Source organism: Hydractinia symbiolongicarpus, chromosome 6 (assembly GCF_029227915.1).
Source record: "Hydractinia symbiolongicarpus strain clone_291-10 chromosome 6, HSymV2.1, whole genome shotgun sequence".
NCBI lineage: Eukaryota > Metazoa > Cnidaria > Hydrozoa > Anthoathecata > Hydractiniidae > Hydractinia > Hydractinia symbiolongicarpus.
In genome coordinates this window covers 16,875,217-16,895,678 of record NC_079880.1, presented here as the reverse complement: position 1 = coordinate 16,895,678, position 20,462 = coordinate 16,875,217, and the positions used below count along the sequence as shown (strand labels likewise).

At 33.6% G+C, this 20,462-nt stretch overlaps 1 protein-coding gene across 2 annotated transcripts in view; it reads right to left on the bottom strand.

The window, feature by feature from the left end:
• Positions 1-120: 120 nt before the first annotated feature.
• Positions 121-20,462, bottom strand: part of LOC130647221 (protein SDA1 homolog) — a 50,843-nt gene continuing 30,501 nt past the window's right edge. For both annotated transcript variants that reach the window (XM_057453002.1, XM_057453001.1), the window contains 4 exons: positions 8,292-8,481; positions 8,096-8,206; positions 800-967; positions 121-684 (listed from right to left, as the gene is read on the bottom strand). In XM_057453002.1, coding sequence (XP_057308985.1) covers positions 209-684; positions 800-967; positions 8,096-8,206; positions 8,292-8,481 — 945 coding nt within the window. In that variant the 3' untranslated portion in view covers positions 121-208. The remainder of the gene's footprint in view (positions 685-799; positions 968-8,095; positions 8,207-8,291; positions 8,482-20,462) is intronic.

Below are 20,462 nucleotides of genomic sequence, written 5' to 3'. Positions count from 1 at the left end.
TAACGTGAACTCCCATGAACTATGAATTTTAGATGTAACTAGATGTGTATGTATTTAGTTTTAAAACATTCTATAGCTTAATGATGTGGCTCACTACGAAAAGCTTAAATATTTTATATCTTAAATATATTGTTTCTTTTATATTAAAAACATGCTAATTCGTGCCAAAAATAATTGTTGGTTTATAAATCATCAAAACAAAATTATTTTATTTTTTCTTATTGTTTCTACCCCTTCCTTCTCTTTTTAAGAGAGCATCTCGTAATGCTACTTGCTTCTCTCGAAATGATTTTTTACCTTTGGCGCGAGACTTGCTGCTGTGACTGATCATCATGAAGGGTTTATGTTTGAGTTTTTCCTTGTTTGTCGTACTTGCATTCTCGTTTTGTCTTTTCGATTTTGGTTTGCTAAACTTTTCCCTACCTTCGCGACCTGCTAGAACAGTCGCCAATCGTGATTCTTTATCATGTCTCATCTTTTTATGCACGTTCTCAATATTTGATAAATCCACAAGTTCGTCTCTTTCTCTGTGTTGTGAACCTAGGGTGGTGCTCTTTCGCTTTCTGCTTTTCCCATCCATTTGTTTGGTTATGGATTTCTCTTGAATTTTCTTGAAATCCTCATCAGTTAGAATTCTTGTGAGACTAACCATTTCAGCTTTCTTCTTATCACCTTCAATGTTATCTAATTAAAACAGATATACAGCATTTAACCAAGTGAAAACTAAAAGAACAGAAATATCAAGGGGGAAATAGAAATAAAATTAAATTACAATGCAAAAAATATTGACGTGACTTACCATGCTCCTTTTCACTATCCTCCTTATCATCATTGACATTGTCATGATCATCTTCAGAATGAGATACATCAATCCATTCGCCACTACCATCACTGTCCCTATCGTCTTCATCAGTTAGCCATTCATCTCTACTGCCCTCCTTTATATCTTCGTCGTCATCAACATTGACTGTGATCAAAAAAGTAAATTTGCATTAAAAAAAACAACAATGTGCAATACTGTTAATTCCGAATCTTATCAGGTGCGCTAGAATACACTGCGCTAGAAGTGCTCGGATTTTTCAGTCCATTCTACTACTTTACTCTACTCTACTTCCCCTGCAGCCCACCGACTCATAATTCTAAGGGTTTTGGATTCGTCTACCCTGCTTACCTATATGAAATCTGAAGACACCTCAAAAATTTAATCATTCTAATCCGATATAAATAGAAACAATAATAACATTTTTATAATAAAAAATTGTGTTTGAATTGAAAAATTCTAGCTAAGAGAAATGGAACACGCCGCAAAATCAACACTTGAAAAAATAGTCGGACCCAACCATATAAACACCGTCTGGTCTGCAATAAAACCTTTTATAAAAGAGAAAAAATATCACCAGGAACTAATCGAAGAACTTAAAATAATATTTGAGTCATGGGAAAAAAAGAGATCAATAGAGACTGAAAACATACGACATGACTTATATCGATTTACCGCAAAAATTATAGTTAACAAAGGCCATAATAAACGTCAAGAACACCGACAACAAATGTTTTATGTATGTAATACTATCAGCATTACACCCACAAATCAAAGACCCACAAAGACCATCAAAATACAAGGCATACATTAAGAATCAAAGTAAACGTATTTGAATACGATGAAATTATAAAAATCAAAAGGTTCGCAGGAAACGAAAACGCATATACATATCAGGGCATTATTGTTGGATTAAAAACCTACCAATCCTTAACCACACTAGTCTCCTCGTCAATCATTTTAACATCCGAACGTTGATTGGAATTAAAATAGAAAAGCATCTTCTGTTACCGTCGAATATTTTTTGATATTGTTTAATAAACCTGGGTCAACAACCACAAAGAATGTAATCTATGTCTACCACTAATACTCAAATCCAGCAACGGTTACCTCCTCTTATCCAACTTTTCATCTGCTATAACATCATCCACATAAACAGAACCTCACAAGCTGCCAATTTCCTGCTGAAAAACTCAATAACTTCAAACAACTTATCACCGGGGTTCTACCAAAAATACACAATCATCAGTCCACAACTACTTTCTTTCCAAACAAGTCTTATCCCACTTAAAGTATATATTCAAAACACCCTTTAAAACCACCGGCCAACAAATTCAAAACCAACTTACTACAACCCGTCAGTCTCACAAATAACGCCGTACCAGGATATAGATCTTCTCTCTCCAAACTCAACCTTGTTTTCACCAGGACTCGATGCTTTTCTAGAAATGCAGATCAGGACAATACTTTTCATGTTTACTGCCGCAAGTTATTGTTAAAAAGGTTTATAAGTCAATCAATGGTTTATCGTATACAACTTTAGATCTGCTAGTATTATACAACAAAATAGGGTTGCTACAACGAAGCACGGTTTACAAAATGTGCCTGTCTCAATCAAGCGTGTCGACACACTCCAGAAGCTTTCTTTAGAGAAAGAAAAAGTTGCCATCTCTAAGTTGGTCTTTTCGTCTTTGTGCTTCATATATACCCCAATTAGGCTATATTATATACTTTACTAGTCGATAACACGCATGAAAGAATCCACCCAGGCAGAAGAATAGGTTGTTTTGCAGATTTTGCTAACGTCAGCAGTCCATACACAAAAAAGTGGCGAAATGTAGTTTATCTGTTGCCTGTAATGCGTACAGATTGAAACGTTGATAATGTATAGGATCATGTGTTTGCAAACGCATAAGGAAATATGTTTTAAAATTTTGCTGACGTCAGTAAAGTCCTCTAAAGTACAAAGAAAATTTTCTTTAGACACTGTAAACACTGTAAAATCCAATTTACTCCCGCTACATTGGAAAAGAGAACCTTAACTTATATTTTGATGACATCTGCCAGGACCCGTCAACACACAATATTTTTTTCCTGAAATTTGTTGACACGTTGCTTCCAATGTGTAGAGCTTGAAACGCTAATCAAAATAATGCATAGAATCAAGCACAACACCAACAATAAAAATAAAGTCAGAAATAACTTTTAAATAAATTTTAAAAAACAGAAGTTTGCAACATAAACAAAAACACGAACAACTAAATTAAAATAAAGTCATAAACCCACGTAAATTACCAATCAAATGTCTACAACCCCCTGTAAAAATAACCTGGCATTTTACATGTCGGCTGACAAAAGTTTAACAGGATGTCAGAAACAAAACAATAAGAAATAACTTAACACGCACGCTTTAAATTCTGAAAAAATTTATTCCACTTATTGTCATATTGCACGTCAACCCCTTGTAAAGTTTACAGGAAATGTGAAAATAATTAAACTCTTTTGGGCATAAAAAGACATCCTACTATCCTTAAAAAGTTCAAGTCTTTGAAAAGATTTTGTAGGTAGATAGCTAGCTTGTTACCTCATAATTCCTGCTCATAAAAGAAGAGTAGTTTGGAAACTAAGGTAGCTAGCTATAGATAATTAAAAAAAAGGAATAACAACATAAGTCATAGGTTAGAGCTAGCTATGGGATGGGGAGCTTGACTTAGCTAACTTTAGCTAGCTAACAGTAGCTAAGACGCCCAGTTAAATATACTTAAACTGGGAACACTTAGCTAAAACTAAAGCTAGCTATTTATGCTTAGTAAAACACATATAAAGAGAAACAATAGGAATGTAAAATTAATATCATTACAGTTCAACAAACCATAGCTTTCCGTTTGAATTTTAGGACAATACATTAGTTACGCGCCAGGGCATCATTAATTATGCAACAAAATGTAAACAAATATGGCTACCAACGCGTTAAAATATAAAACTTTAGGAAATTGAGGCTTTTAAGTGGCTTTTCCTGGAAAATTCGAGCCTGCTTGCTCCAGCGACATAAAAACCAAACGTCTATATCAAAGTTCTTACTATTTGTGATTCCAAATCCACTTCAAACTCTAGCTTTTTTTTTCTACTTCTAACTTTACTTTACATCTAGCTCCACTTTTCACTTCACTCTTCTACTTCTTGACTTGGTCTCTTTTCTATTTAAATATATAGCTAAGCTTTTTTGAACCACTTTTTTATTTTTTTGAAGATAAAGGGATCGTTCTTCTATGATTTTTTTGGCGGCCTTTATTTTCTACTTCTAACTTTACTTCTAGCACCACTTCTTCCTTCCAACTTCATTTTTCTACTTCTTCACTTGGACTTTTTTCTTTTTAAATATGCTTTTCTGAACCACTTATTTTACTTATTTTAAGATCGTTCATTCGTGTTTTCTTTGGTGGCGAGAGGACACCATTTTTCGAAAGTTAGCCGTTAAGTTTATTTCAACAAATCAAATTGAGTCGTTTTCATCACGTGATGTACACAAACAAAACTCACGACAAAGAAGACATACTAATTTTGGCAACTTCAAAAGAAAATTTCGGCAACATTAAGGGGAAATGACGATATCCACTATGACCGTCACAAACACTCCGTATTATTATAAAAGATAAAGTCGATTTAAATTAGCCGTTTTAAAATGTTTTACTATTGTACATTATCGAAAGTGCACTTAAAATGATTTGGTACTTTAGCTACATTAACTTCAAAAAATTTCGGACTGTATAATTATGGACAAAAAATTTCAGATGACTTTTTTGAATTTCGGACAGATTTCGGACGAAAATTACGGACAAATTGAAAGACTACATTAAATTTTGGACATCTCTAGTTATATTTTTTTTTCAAAAGCACTATTTTTAATAAACTTTTCAGTCCAAGAACTTCTTCGATCGCAGATATTATTCCAGCTTCTTCAAACGCTGTTTTTACCATTTCTGGGTCGTCTCTCAAGCGATCATGTAAACCAATTATCTATTTGGGACGAATAGGTTTCATAATGGTCAAAGTTGTATTGATTTTTATTTCATGGATGTCTTTTCCTTAATCAAGGCCCTTGAAAATCTCGTTGGGATATCGCTCACTAAATTTGCTTTTGAAAAAAGATTTTGCCACACCATTGATAAATATAATGATTGGAAAACACGTGTAAGATTTGGTGGCAAAAGAGCTAAAACTGTTATTTTTTTCAATTACGTCAGATACTTTTGGAGTATACTTTTGGAGTACACTGACCTCTAAACACATCATACGCAAGCAAGCATTTCAGATCTTCTTCTAAGCCCAATTCAGTACGCTTAGGTTCAGCAAAAGGAAAGATAACGGATTCGAGATGTTCAATGACCTTTTCCCCGTTACTCTAATGATTTTTTGTATGCGTCACATTAAACCCTTGTGGAAATTCGACTCCTGCTGGTTGACATCGATTTGTTTTACCTTTATAAATAAGCTGCATCAGTAAGAATTTTCCAGACTTAGTGCACCAAAGAATCCCAGTTGTTTGTTAGGATTTTTCCTTTCCAATGAGAGGAATAATTTTTCCACCTTTCACATGAAGGGTATTGTTTGGGCTACATACATACATAAGGGAGGTTTGATCAAAGTTTGTAATGAGATTGTCAGGTTTATGGTGCCATTGTTGAAGTTCCTTTATCTTTATCTTTATCTAGCGCTGGAAATTTAACTTTTTTTCTTTCAATAAACCTAGATCGATATTTTCGCAGTTGTAGCTTTTGTCTGCACATTTTTTTACCTTCTTGCTCCATCCTGTAGAGAACGTTGCAATCCAAATAGTGACTTAATAGATATAGCCGCCATTCGGTGTGTTTTTACCATTGTCATTGGTGCCATTGGGTGTTGGAAGAAGTGTTACTTGCAGGATAGGTTCTGCTTGGAAAAAGTTCAGAGAGTTACTTCCTTTGTTGACTAGCAGAGTCCTGTCAATTGAGGTAAAAGGTAGGTTGTATGAGGCCTGTGTAAGAAGTGTTATGTTGTACGGTAGTGAGACATGGGCAGTGAAGCAGGAAGATCTTGACCGTTTAGAAAGGAATGATATGAGAATGGTTAGGTGGATGTGTAACGCCAGTCTGAGAGACAGAAAGAGTTCAGATGAGCTAAGAAGCAGGCTAAGTCTCCATAGAATTAAAGATGTTATCCAGATAAGAAGATTGAATTGGCTAGTGCACTTGGAAAGAATGGAGGAGGATAATTGGGTAAGAAAGTGTAGAGACTTAATAGTTCCTGGGGCAAAGCCCAGAGGCAGACCGAGAAAGACTTGGCAGGAGGTTATAAGGACAGACTTGATACAGAGGAAGTTGAGTTTAGATCTAACACAGTCTAGATCAGATTGGAAGAGGGTCATTAATATACCCCGTCCAACCCATGCTAGCATGGAAAACGGACGTTAAGCCGAGAATGATGATGAGAATGATGATTCGCAATTAAAAGAGATCAATTGTTTGGTGACTTCCGCTGTTACTGTTGCACCCTCTAAATGCAGTGCTTCTACCATGGTAACAACCTTTTACATAAGTTCTTTAAGCAACAAAGCTACCTCATTTATTAGCCTTGATTCTTTTCTTTTCTTTTTTTTTCTTTTCAACCTAAAAGTACAATAAAATGTTTTTGTTTTATTATGAAATTACCACCTACGACAAGATCACACTTTCTCTGCATCTGACAGTGGAAGACAGCTCAAAAATTTGGTAAGATTTTATTATTAACGGAAGTAAGACGCTCTCAAAAATTGTATAACTAACCTTTTTTAAATCATTTATGCTTTGTTTGCGGATCCCTGTAAATTCCTGTGAGTAATCTCTCAAATCTGCAGCGTTACCATGGCGGATTGCGTGTGAACCAATTGCAAGCCTTTGCAAAAGATCCCATGTTTTGTACTTTCCTCGCTTTTTTTAGTTTTCTTTTTCTCTTAACTTTTTAGCAACCCCTTCTTTTTCTCGATTCGTAAAATTGTATTCGTAAAATGTGTTACAACTTCTGAAGGTTTTGGTGAACGCTTGAAAAAATCAGGGATAGCAGACATCCTTCTTCTAAAGCTGTACCTTTCTTGATTATGTTTTTAAAAGTAAAATCAGAAAAATCAAAAAAACATTACCAATTTTAATGATCGAATTTTTTAACATCCAAATTTTTTTAACATTTAAATTAGAAACAATTGTTCATTTTCTTGAAAAGATGGGCTGATTCTTTTGTTGAGAAAAGATACAAAAAATAGAGGCAAACTTTTACGACACTGGTTGGCACGTGTATCAAAAATCAACATGGAAAAAGCCAAGAAAAGATGAACCATTAAGTTTTAAGAAATAAACTTATCCTGTTGCATGAAGATTTTAACGTTCGTTAGCTTTATCTTGTGTATTTGATTCGTGACATACGGTTTTTTAACTATTTGGAAAATTAAAAGTTTACCTCATCATGCTATTCAATTATTCCTATTATCTTTTGACATCTTCTAAGCCTTAGCTATGAATTATTTTATCTGAGTGTTGCCAGAACGAAAATTTTTGAAGATTGTTTACATTCTTGCAATGTAATTTCTTAGGCTCGACTTTAACCTTATGATTTTGTGAGTTTATAAGCTCTCCAAATTTCCTCTCTGACACTGTTTGCAATGACCTTAAGCCCTGATTGTTTGAAAATTACTAATATAATCCTTTATACTTGCAATTTTGTTTTAATTTCTACAATACTTGTGAAATCAGTCTTTATTATTTTTAATTCTTAAATTTAAGGCAAAGATTTGAGCATAATTGTCCCAATTCTATAATTCCTAACTTTATTGTTCATTTTAACATCCAAATAAACTATAGAAGCACTTGTCATAATGCAGACATATTATAATAAAATGAGAAAATGTATTGATTTACGAAGAACGTCAAAATGCATCTATCAGTGCATATAAAAGAAAGACAAAATTGTAAAAGAATCCTTAGCTATAGCCTACCAAAATTAAAGTTGTGCATGTCATAAATTTTCAAGTTAAGGAAGATCTCGTTTTAATTTAATGAAAACAGGAAGCTATCAGAATTTTAATCAACTAATATTAAAAATCCACGCTCAAATTTTAAAAATTTAGTGTAAAGCTGAAGAGGTATAGCAAATAAATAATGTAAAAAAAGAATCAGTAAATTTAAATTATTAAAAATTACCATTTTTGGCAAAAATTGAAAAACAAATAACCCAGATTCACTCTGACTTTTTTAACACATAACTTACCATGATCTATGAGAAGATCTGCCCCTGGAACAAAAGATGGTGCATCAACAGCAGCAAATTCTTTTTTCATATTTTTACTAACAGCAGTTGATGGACTTTCCACTGGTTTTCCTGACAGTAACAAAAAACACCTTCAATATAAGAGAAACACTTGGTGCAAATATTAAAACTCCCTGCATTTTTAAGTAAACAATACCTCTGTCCTTTTTGTGCAATAAAGTTGGATCAACATTTCTGTACAATTGCATCAGGGATCTGGCAGCCATCATGACTGTTTTGTTTTTTGCATTCTTGTATTGCACCAAATCTTGCAATAAATCAGGAGTCATCGCTAAAGGACATCTTGAGCAAATTTCTCTTATTCCATTTAATCCCACAGCCATGACCTAACATTTTTAAAGAATTAACTGTGTATAAGAAAGTACAGCGACTATATAAACCTATTTGGCAAAAACAATTTTGTTACAAAAAATGCAACATAAAATATAAAGGGAAATATAAAAACAAAAAATCTTTTAAAAAGAAAGGAATTAGCACAACATTTTACAACGTTTTGGCCGTCCGACGGCCATTTCATATAACAATTACAATGTGTTTATCTTTAATAATACAACCCTGATATGTTTATCTCCATAATAATACGGAGCTTCCGTGTGTCTGTCTGTCACTTTTGCAAAGACGATATTTTGTACTACACTCAAAGTTTTTTTAAGCTTTTTTGTTTTGTTTACATTTGTCTTGCCACCGCTTAAAACCACGTGATAGAAAATAAGCAGTATAATTCGCTCAAATACGTACTTTTGAACGGGACGGCATTTGAATGTAAAATTCCTTGGTGTAAAAACAAAGAAATATAAAAATTTCTTAACAAAGTTCTTGACAAAAGGCGAAGTAAAGAAGCGGATAAAAAATGTCTTATTTTCGATGATCCCTTAGTCATAAAAAAGTGCAGATATCAAAAACAAGAAAAGTCAAAGTGGAGAAGTAGAGTGGATTAAAAGCATATAATTTGGAACAGGGTTACCATCGACACACAAAAATCCCCAAAAGAACAGTCCCTTCGTCATGAAGAAAGTGCAAAAAGTAAAAAGGTAAATTAGTTCAAACAAGCATATATGAAAAAGAAAGAAAAGTCCAAGTAAAAAAGTAGAAGGAGAAAAGAGAAGTTGGAAGGTTCAAGAAGTTACTTCGAAAGTGAAGAGTGTAGCTAGAAGTAGTAAAGTTAGAAGTAGAAAATGAATACTTGAGTTTTAAGTGAATTGGAATTCAGAAAAAGTAAGAACTTTGATATTTTTAGACGTGCCGTTTTCATATGTAGCTAGCACACTTAAACTTGTCAAGGGGAATCACATTCTTAAAAAAATCCATTGTAGCTTTAAATTCTTAAAGTTTTTTAAAAAATAAAAAGGCTAACATATTTGTTTACATTTTTTGCATAATTAATGTTTCCCTGAGGCGTAACTAATGTATTTAACCTAAAATGCAAAATGCTACACTAAGCTGTTAGCTTGATACCAAACAAATTTGCTAGAGAAAGAGGAAATTTTGGTTTGTTGAACTCTGCAAATGTCATAATTTTTACATTAATTGCTATTGTTTGCGTAAGAGGTCTGGGATAATAAACAACACGCGTCACCATGAAAGTCAACAAATTTTTGTAGAATTGGACTCCACTGTAAGCTGTTGTCTTTTTATATTTCATATTATAAACTTTTGTTGAGAATTAACTGTATGTGATGCCATTATTGCTGGAATAAAATTCCACGGTTTTACGTTTTTGTTTGTGTTAAAAATTTTACAAAATTTTGTGGAAACAAATGTTTGTCAATGACAAAAAAAATACTAAATGTTCTGACTGAAACTGTTTCTGTTTTTTATACTTTGTAATCTAATAGGCGAGGACTGTATGCACTGAAATGACTGATTTTTTCTATAATTAGATGTGTTTCATAACTCGTTTTTTTATAATTCGATGTGTTTCACAACAACTTTGATGGAAGATTTAGGGGTAAAGGCAATATACAACATGCTGAATGAGCTGAATTTTGTTGGTTTGGATGTGCTCTTGAAAAACAGATCTGTTTTACATTTTGTATAAACCTTTGTGAGGACGAATCGTAAATAATGTTTAAATAATGATTTTTGTTGATTCGAAATTCACTCCTTCCTTATTGCTTTTTTGGCATTTTGGTTTAAAATGGTTAATGGGCAGTATGGATCATTATTCAAAGAAAAAATTAGGTTGTTAACCGGTTATTTTTTACATTTTGTGTATATATAAGTGTGGCAGAGTATTATGCAACGAAATAAATGATTTTTTCAGATTTAAATTTTTAGATCTATTGTTTTCTAAACTATGGCTTTTTGTATATATATGCTTTTGTAAAAGCTTTTGGGGAAAGGACAATGTTTAAAATGCGTAAAGAACTTATTTTAATTGATTTGTGCTTGCTGTTGCAAGCCTTTCTCTTTTGACAGTTCAGATTCAAATATTACAGGTTTTCAATGTAATCACTTAATAAGATGTAAATATTTGAGATGTGTTATTTCTAACTTTATTATTATTGTCGGTGTTGTAATTGTTAGTGTTTTACACCTTGTAGGCTGTTGTATTTTTGCATTTTGTGAAAGGTTAAGAACTTTTTTGGAAACGGTCTTTTTGCATTTTCAGTTCAATTTTTTTGGTAAAATGCAGTTTTTAATATACTAAAATATTTGCTGATGTCATCAAAATTTTAATGACAGATCTTTCCTATTTTTTTCTGCCTATGTGAATTTTTACATGGGCCTTATCGACTAGTATATACAATAATATTGATTGTACGATCATAAACTTATGCATGGGGGAAGCCAATGATTTGAAAATAGAAATATAGCACATATGCAATATCTCTATTGGGAATTGGCTTGTCCCTACGGATCAACAGAATCTGCTTTAACTTCTAATCAAAATTATTAGTATATAGTGGTGGAGATTATAGAAAAGTTATCCAAAGTAGGTTTATTTATACAGAAAATGCTCCAAAACAGCACTATGATTTTGAGCTTTGACTGTTTTTTCATTCCAGGCAGAAACACCCATATGTATGCGGGCTCTTATTTTTAAATGTCGCATAGTCTTAAATACAAATACAAATTTTTAAGATGATAATATTAAGTAGGATTAGGAACAATAAAATACAAAATCCATCAAACAAAAAACTTTGTAAAACACACAAAAATAAATATCATGACAATATTTTTTCAAAAATCTTTTTTCATACTTATTATGTGGAAAACTTCTGTTACAGTTCTCAAAACGCTAAGGGGCTATTTCTTTCATACATGAGATTAAGATCCGAATGCTCTAAATGCTCCATTTACCATTTCTTTGATATTCAGAGCATTTAGAGCATTCAGAATGATTGTAATTACTATGGTGAAAGGCTCCTTGCTCTAAAAACCATTTCTTTTGTGCATTATTTTTTGTTGGTAAAATTCTTGCAGTCAGAATCCATTTTAAATATTTTACATCAATTTAAAAACTGGGGTAGGCACAATCTAATTATGTGAAAAACATAAACAAATAGGACAGCTTTACATGTAAACAAAACATAATGACAAAACTGAAAGTAAAAGAAAAATGTGATATAATAATTATGTTGTCACACTTGCTGTTATGACTGATTACGACAACTATGGGGAACAGTTACCATCACCACCAAAAAATATTTTAAACATAACTTAACAATTAAATTAAAAATAAAATAAAAAAATAAAAAAAAGTGAAATGGTTGACCTAAGTGTACGCTCAAAAGTCAAGGAAGATCCCAATCTAATATAATGAAAACAAGAAGCTATCAGAATTTAAATAACAAATATGAAAAATCCACAGACAAATTCAAAATTTAGTGTAAAGCCAAAGAGGTATGGCAAATAAATTTACTATTTTGGCAACAATTTAACTTAGTTTTACGAAGAACATAAAAAAATATATATAGTTAAGGCTGAACTTAATAATAAGCCAGTTTAATTTGCACTCTTAGTTTGTCAGGAAAAGGGAACAGAAACAGAAACATTGAAACGAATGAGGAAAGTAAATGGGAAGAAAAAAGGTGTGGACATTGATGCTAGCAAGATGAGAAAGGAAACAAAAAGGAAAAAGAGAACATTTTAAATGCTACAAAAGACACCAATTTAGCCACTCAAAAAAAAAAAAAAAAAATGGGATGAACAACATCACTAAAAAATTTAATTCAATTTTATTTCAACTTTTAATTGGAAATTTTTAAATAACATAACATTTGACTTGTTAAATTGTTTTTTTTTTTCACCTTAAATATTATATTTTTTTGCATTTATGGCTATGAAAACAGCAGTTTTATTTAAAAAGTCCTATTTGCAACGTCAGACCTTTTTTTCTGGATTTTTTAGTGACGACCCATTATCTATGAAATTTTAGATTTCTTCATCACACCCAATTAATCTTAGTCGATGATGCAAAAGTTGTGAATAGAGCTTATGGCGAGTACGAGTGAACAAATATTATTCACGTCATTAATATCAACAACCTAAGTCAAGGAAAACGCGATTTTAGCAATGCAAATGCCCTTGTGTGTCACTGGTTTAGTAAAATTTATATATATCAAACGTTTTTGAGTTTGTATGCAGAATCGCCAATCATTGGGCACCATGTATTTTACGTGAATCACCATTGAATCGTTTCATGTCGCTGTTATCAAATACCGAGCATCATGTACAGAACAATCATGTTACAGTCACACTCCTTGAAGAAGAATTATGGACACACACAAAGCCTTTTCTGTTTACATAATCTTCGTTAAAAATGATTGCCCTAATTTCTGAATGTGTGTACCATCTATCGCCCCAATTAAAGCAATACTTCAAAGGGGTTCCCTAGATGCAACCACAAAAAAATACACACATGTTTAAAGGGGAAGTCCGGTAAATTTTCAAAATTTGTAAAATCACATTATTTTATGTCTGTATAACAGCCAAAAAATTTTTTTCAGCTACAACGTTCTAAAAGTCATAAAAAAGCAATTTTGCCTCATATCATTTCTACTTTCACTTCATGATATTTTTCCGCAACGAGTAGTCTGGACACTAATATTCTTCTGACGTCATTCGTGACAACAACATTCAGCGCAGTACTTTCTTTCAGTAGTAAACTTATCTTGAAGTAGTTATGTCATATTTCTCTTCTGATGTAAGCGATGTTGAATGTAATGAAGATGAAGAATTTGGTTTATCTCCTTTCATGTTCGAACCACAAAGGAGCTTTAGAAGCTTTAGAAAACAACGTTGGTGCAGAAAACTGCAATGTCGAAGCTGGAAATCGTGTTGGAAATGTTGAGTGGTGCCAGTGCAAAAAGTGTAAAACTATGGTCACTGAAACAGAAAGTTTATGTTGTCGTTAATAATGATCTTCCAGACGGTCTTTTTCTGTTGATTAAAATATCTTCTTATCGTGTATTTTACTTCCTTGTTTGCTACATCAATCACTTTATGTTCTGTCACGACAAAGTTTTAGAAAGCTAAACGTTGTTTATTTACAGACGGGGGTACGTCTTTTTAAGGCTTGGTTCTCACCTGGCACTACAGAGCACTAAGAAGCACTAAAGAGCAATAGAAATTGAGCACTAAAGAGCACTGGAAAATGAGCGTCTGTTTTAAAGTGATTCACACTATAAGAGAAAAATACTTAATATAAGATCTCTTTTGAGCATGGAACGTAGAAGAAGAAGGTTGCTTTTGCTGCTTTTGCTGCATTTACAAAAATTGAAACACAATTTGAAGAATGGGAATTTGCCAACCTTATCAAAGAATTACAGACAGGCAACAGAGAATACTTTTTCAGGTAATTTCGTAGTACTGAGAGGTTCGATCACCTATTAGACATTTTCCTTTGTTTTGAAACACACACAGAAACCAACAGAATAAATTCGCAATAGACCATTCCCGAATTTCCTAATTATGTCAAACTCAATTAAAGAGGTCGATACTAAAAATAATTCTTATCCCAAAGTTTCTTAGCAAAGGATATAACAAATCAGGAATGCAATAGGACAAATAAAAATATATATAATAACATGTATAATTGTAAACATGATGAATGAAATTTTTACAATATATGTTTTTAAAATATAACAATTTTTCCCAGGAATTGTAAAATAAGCGTTTCTTGATCTAATGCTAAATATCATTTATAGACCAGGGGGTTACTTTTAGGTAAATCTTGAACGCATATTTGAAACAACAACTTCCTTCCCAGGGTTTATTTTCAATGCAATATTTCTGGGTGTTTCGGGCAACTTAAAAATTTTTGGAGCTTTGAAGTTTTTAACCAAATCAAACACTTCCTTCATCAAGTCCTATTGGTATTCTTTTCTTTCGGATTCATTACTTTTTTGCCACCCACTCCTTCGTAATTTTGGTAAAAGCAACTTTGAACTTCAACCTCCCATTGGATGTAGTGGCTTGTTGTCCTTCTACGCACAGCTAGTTGCGTCCTAGCAACCATCCCAGCGTACAAAATGCCAAAGTTCACCACCTCATTTGTCATGGCGTCTATGAGGCTATATGTACCATAGTCACAGCGACCATCTCCAATTAAATTGACACCTTCAAGCGCAATGAGTCTAACAAATGTGGCTTCCTGACAATGCGTAAAAATGGGATTTATGGCTGGGAATAAAAATCTTCGCTGAAGTTCATGGAACTGCGACCTACTTATAAAGTTAACATTGACAGTTTCAAATGCTTCTTCAAATGCAAACCAATTTGACAACTAGAGGCCCTTAGGCCTTGAGGTCAGCGCGACTGAGAACTTTAAATGTGTGAGTGAGAATTGTTTATCCACGAAAGTAAAAAAGAAAATTTTCTTCCGCTTCAAGATAGTAAAATTTACCCACTTTCCTCTGAATAACGATATTAGTTCAAATATCGTCTCACTTCTTATGCTTGGTTTCCACTGCGAGATAGCGTGAGATAATTGGCATATTACTGGGCACGTAGAAAGGAAGTACTATTTTTCGAAAGTTCAAATAAATAGGAATCTGACTTTTCAATTTGAATATTCCCGTTTTCAGTTGCAATTGAATTGAGCAGTTCGTCTAAAGCAAGATATTGACTGGTGTAACCTAGGCTGACGTAAAGATCATTCCCTAGTGTCAAAATACGATCAAGATCCCATTCAGTCCAGTAACGCACAGACGCAATAGAAGGGTAACAGATGGCACACAAAGCATTGCACACGCATTGTCTACCCGCTGATTCTCCAAATCTAGAATGACCTTGATGAAATGAGCCCATTACTATTTTATCTGGGTTGACAGGCCCGGGGTTGGACTTAACGTCACTAGCCATTAGAAAAGCCAAAGTAATATTTACACAAAAATTGAACAGAATGGAGCTGGCCTTAAGAGCGAGAAAATTTCTTCAGAAACAGTAGTTCTGAACTGAGCTCAGTGGTTGAACCGAAAGTTCCAATAGCAATGCGATATGCCTAGATCGTAAAAATACAACAAAGTACAACAGTAAAATTATATAGCTAGCTATATATATTTTTTATATATATCATTTTTTATTGTAAAAAAAATCTATTCTATAAGTTATATATATGTAAAAGTATATTGTAAGATCAAGGTAGTGTCCAAGTCTGACAAGAGATTAAATAGTAACAAAGTAAACGTGTGTAAACAAGTAACCAAGTAAGCCGTTGTTCTTTTTCTTGACCTATAAGAAAAGAAGAAAAAAAAATTACACAATATTTTGTAAACAAAGGGAAGAAACTTTTGCAAGAAGGAAAATTTGCGAAAATTAGGGACCATCAAAAGCTCCATTTTCGATTTCACAATCCAAATTAATGCCCCATAAAGTAAATTATGAGGATAATGCTACTAAATATATCAAGACCGTATTAAAGAAAAAAATAGTTATATTGAAGAAGAACTACTTTGTTCATCACTAACATACTGCCAAGGGGCTCCCAATTCTGGGGACCGCGGAAGGAATCCCACTCACTGCTTGGCAGTATGTTAGTGATGAACAAAGTAGTTCTTCTTCAATATGACTTACACGTATTATACATTGCATTAGGAGCTGTGTTTTTGAAATTTCCACCATCTTTGAAAGTCTTTTTGAAATTGGGACAAAAACTCAAGATTGGCAAATAATATTTAAAATCTTAAAAATGGAATTATTTTCGCCAAAGGCCAATTTTCAAATTTTTGACAGAAATTAATTTTTGCGGATCGGTAACTTTTAGATTCTAAAGTTGCAAAATCCGCCACAATTTATTCCTGCTGTAATTGCAGGAAACATGCCCAGTTATTTCAGCGTGAACGTATATATATATATTGTGCAATATTATGCAATTTTTACATCTATGGCAACAGGGGCACAAAGGCAAGGAGAATTAGTGTCTACTGAATCAAAATGTATTCATTCAAGATGACGGAGAGAGTTTTGTGCACTACTACGAGCTTAGAAAGCAGTTTCACAAAAACCATACATAATCACAAATGCAAAACATGCTACACAAATATCAGGGTGCGAAATTGGTCAGACAACTTCGATTTTAACTGTAAAATACGATTGTTTTATCAAATGTATCTCTCCTGTCTCTGGACAAAAGCGATATTTTTTTCTGCCATGGATATTAACGTCGAAAAGATCAATCCCCACCCCCTATCGCTTTGGGCACAGATACAAGAGAGATATATTTGATAAAACGATCGTATTTTACAGTGCCCGGATCTTGTCTGTTTACGAGCGGAAGAGAGGGGGACCTTCCATGTAGCATCAAACAAACTACATTTGGTCGGAATGTACTTCCGTCATCATGATGGCAGAGCGTACTGCGATTGAAACACCATGACTAAACCTACCTCTTTTGCAACTGCCATGGTCTGATACTACTGACAGGGGGTGGGGGTGGGGGTGGGGGATTTCAAAGTAACATCGAATCAACGCTTAGTTTGGCAATGTGAGCATATGGATGCCTACCCTAAACGAAGATGGCAAATTTTTTGCCTGCCCACCACATTTTCATATGCAAAAATGACACGAACCGAACATTTTATTGATGTCGGCTTTAGTAGTTAGGACAGTAGGTCATTAACTAGCTATATTTCAGTTAATATATAGCTAGCTAGCTTATTATATGCAGTGCGACTGGCAAAAATTAGAAACCTGTTGAGGTTTGGGAATACTTAAATGCATTAACGGCAGCTACCTAATAGCTAGCTAGCTATAAAACAATAAATAGAAAAGTAGAATAACTTGCCTTGAAAATGGTCAACGAACAACAAAACCAGTGAGATCTTCAGTGTACGGAGACGTAACTACCAGTCAGACAGCCAAAACCGGAAATATATTTGTTTTTATTTATATTTTAGCTATATTTCAGATCTGATCAGATCAGTTTCTTTCTTTAAAATGTCGTTTGGTTCTGGAAACTCATGATTCCTGCATCCTGATTGGCTGATGGGTGGAAAACGGCCTTTGGATTAAGTAGGCGGTAATAAGGTGGTCGGGAAGATGACTAGGGACGTACAGAATAACACACGAACACAAAAAGGCAAACTGAAATGAAAGATCAGCTACCTGACGGCGCTGACCAATAAGCATACTACCCTTAGTTAATTGTTTTTTGATAGTAGCTTTCTCACCGCATTCCAAGCATTTCAAAGTACACTAGAAACATTGTTGAAGGTGCAATCGACTGCGTACCTTCCCTAACATCGACATCTTGCTCATTAACAACACTATCAACCGTATCTGCACTACTATCGACCGTATCAACATCGCTACTGACATTGAAAGATGCATCTGCATCAGCGCGATCTTCTACTTCACTTGCGCAAAATGAAGAGCAATCACCAATTTCATCTCCCTCTTTTGCAAGAAGGTTAACTGTGGAAACGCTAGCATGTTGAGTACATATAACAGTTTGCGTGTCTGTCGAAGACAAAGTTGGACTCAGACATTGATTTCCGTAACACAGCAGGGACCATATTGCTCTTTGTTCGCATTGGTCTACCACAGTTAACTTTTTTGTTAATCATGACGATATTAAAGGGATCCCGAGGTACTTTTACAAGTTGGACTTACCTGAAAGATTTTCATAAGGAATTCCCAATCACATATTCACTTTCTGTTAAAAGTTCACGTAACCCCAGATATCGTTTTTCAAATATTTGTTTTTCTTGCTGCCTTGACGGTCGCTTCGATCTTCTTGTTCGTTAAAAATTTTAGACTAGCTCCAGTCTTTTTTAGTGGCACGTGACCCTATTGCGTAGTATTTCGGTAGCGCTCACAAATTAATGACTTTCACTCGCTATTATTAATGACTTTCATAGCCAAAAACAAATAATATACTGTCGCAACAAAGTTAAAAAAAATCAACATACTTTCCACATCGATCTCTGTAAAAGTGATTTGTTTTTTTTTAAAAAAAAAATAATTCAACATGATATACTAGCCGTCTAAGCAATAAAACAAAAAAATAATATATTAGCAGCAGGTGTGTGCATGATTTCTTTTATTTCAAATTTAAAAGAATTTATTTCAACAAACAGGTTGTAAAAATTACTAATCTATAACCTGTCAACCTAGGGCCGCCTAGGTCCACAGGTTATAGATCAGTAATTTTGTATGATGCTCAAGTGAGCATTGCCAACCTTGTTCTCAACAATCCTTGGGGACGAGGTTGCCAAAGTTACTCAGTAGATGGATATTGTTTTATTAAAAAACTATTCGTTAGCCCGTGGAAAAATCCACGGGTTCGCCCGTCCTTTTTATACGGCATTGCGCGCCTCTCGCTACTTGCGCAGCTAAGCTTCCATTTTGCATGACAGACGTGTACGGTATTTTAATATAGATATTAAAAATCAATAGAAAAGAATTACTACTTTAATTCCTCCCACGATACAGAAAGAGCCAGAATTTACTGACTAATTAAAGTTTGTTTTTATAATATTCTTCCAATATTCAGCGCAAACATAACGTAGTCTAGTAAACTAAACTCATCATGTTTCCCTTTTGCGATAGCGCGCTAAAATAAGAAGGGTTACAAAAGCAGGACAGATATCGAAGCGCAAAAGCAAAAAAGAGAGACAGTCTAACATCAACGCTGCTCTGCACCTCCATGATTAGACCTTTTAAAAGCATACATCATACATTAATGTCCAACGAAACCCTCATAATTCACCATTTTTAGCGTCGACAAATAATTGCTGTTGCTATATTCGCATACTGTGGCAGCTTCTAAATTTTTAAACTTAACAAAACACAAAAAAAGATTTAGCCACCTCCTAAATAAAAAATATTATTTTTACCGGAGAAAAGCAAAGAAAAATAAGAAATAAAATAATAATAGTTAATTGCCTAAATATTAAAGTTCAACGCAGAAAAAACGGCATTTTATTATTTATATTTTAGCATTTTCTGCAATGATTTAATCAAACTACATTGGTGACAAACTGTTTTTAATGATGCAGTTGAAGCGCAAAACTAACTGTTTTTTGCGAAGATTTTGTTGTCCGTGCATTGCCGTAGGAGGCAACTGAACTATGCTCTGGAAAAACAAATACTTTTTTCCGTTGTTATATCTTCGGCTATTTTTTACACATCCGATCGCAAAAGGCCTAGGGACTTTTGTATGTGTGATTTTACCGCGTTAAATAATTGCCGACGAGAAGAAACACATTTTAAAAATATATTGGAAGGCAATATATATTTTGGAAGGCAAATACAATATCAAGGTGTGACTATAAGCCCATAAAAAGTTATGAAAAAAGTTGAAGAGGGAAGGGAGAGGGGGCGGTTACAACCTTTGTAATTTGAGAGGGCATTCTGCATTTGCCTTGATATTGTATTTGCCTTCCAAAATATGTCCTTTTGAAATAAAAACCATACACAAAATGTGTGACATGTTGAATAATCAGTAACTTTCACAAACTGCGTCTCAAATAAAAGTCCTTTAAAATAAAAAGCATGCACAACTTGCGTCTCAAATAAAAAGTCCTTTGAAATAAAAATCATGCACATTTTATTTTTCGTTTTGATTGCTCAGCTATGTGAGGACATATGCAGAATTATTTCTATTTTTTCAAAAAATCTTAATGAACTTTACGCAGAATTATTATAATTTTTTTTTAAAAAAATAATTGTTCGTAGAGAGCTTTCGTTTCACTCTGCCGCGCGAAGGTATATGTTCTGGCTATGCAGTCAGTAATAATTAAAGCGCTACTGAAATAATACGTAACAGGGTCACGTGCCGCTAAAAAAGACTGGATCTAGAATGAAAAGTTTTAACGAAGAAGAAGGTCGAAGATAACCAAGATCGCGGTCGAGCGACAAG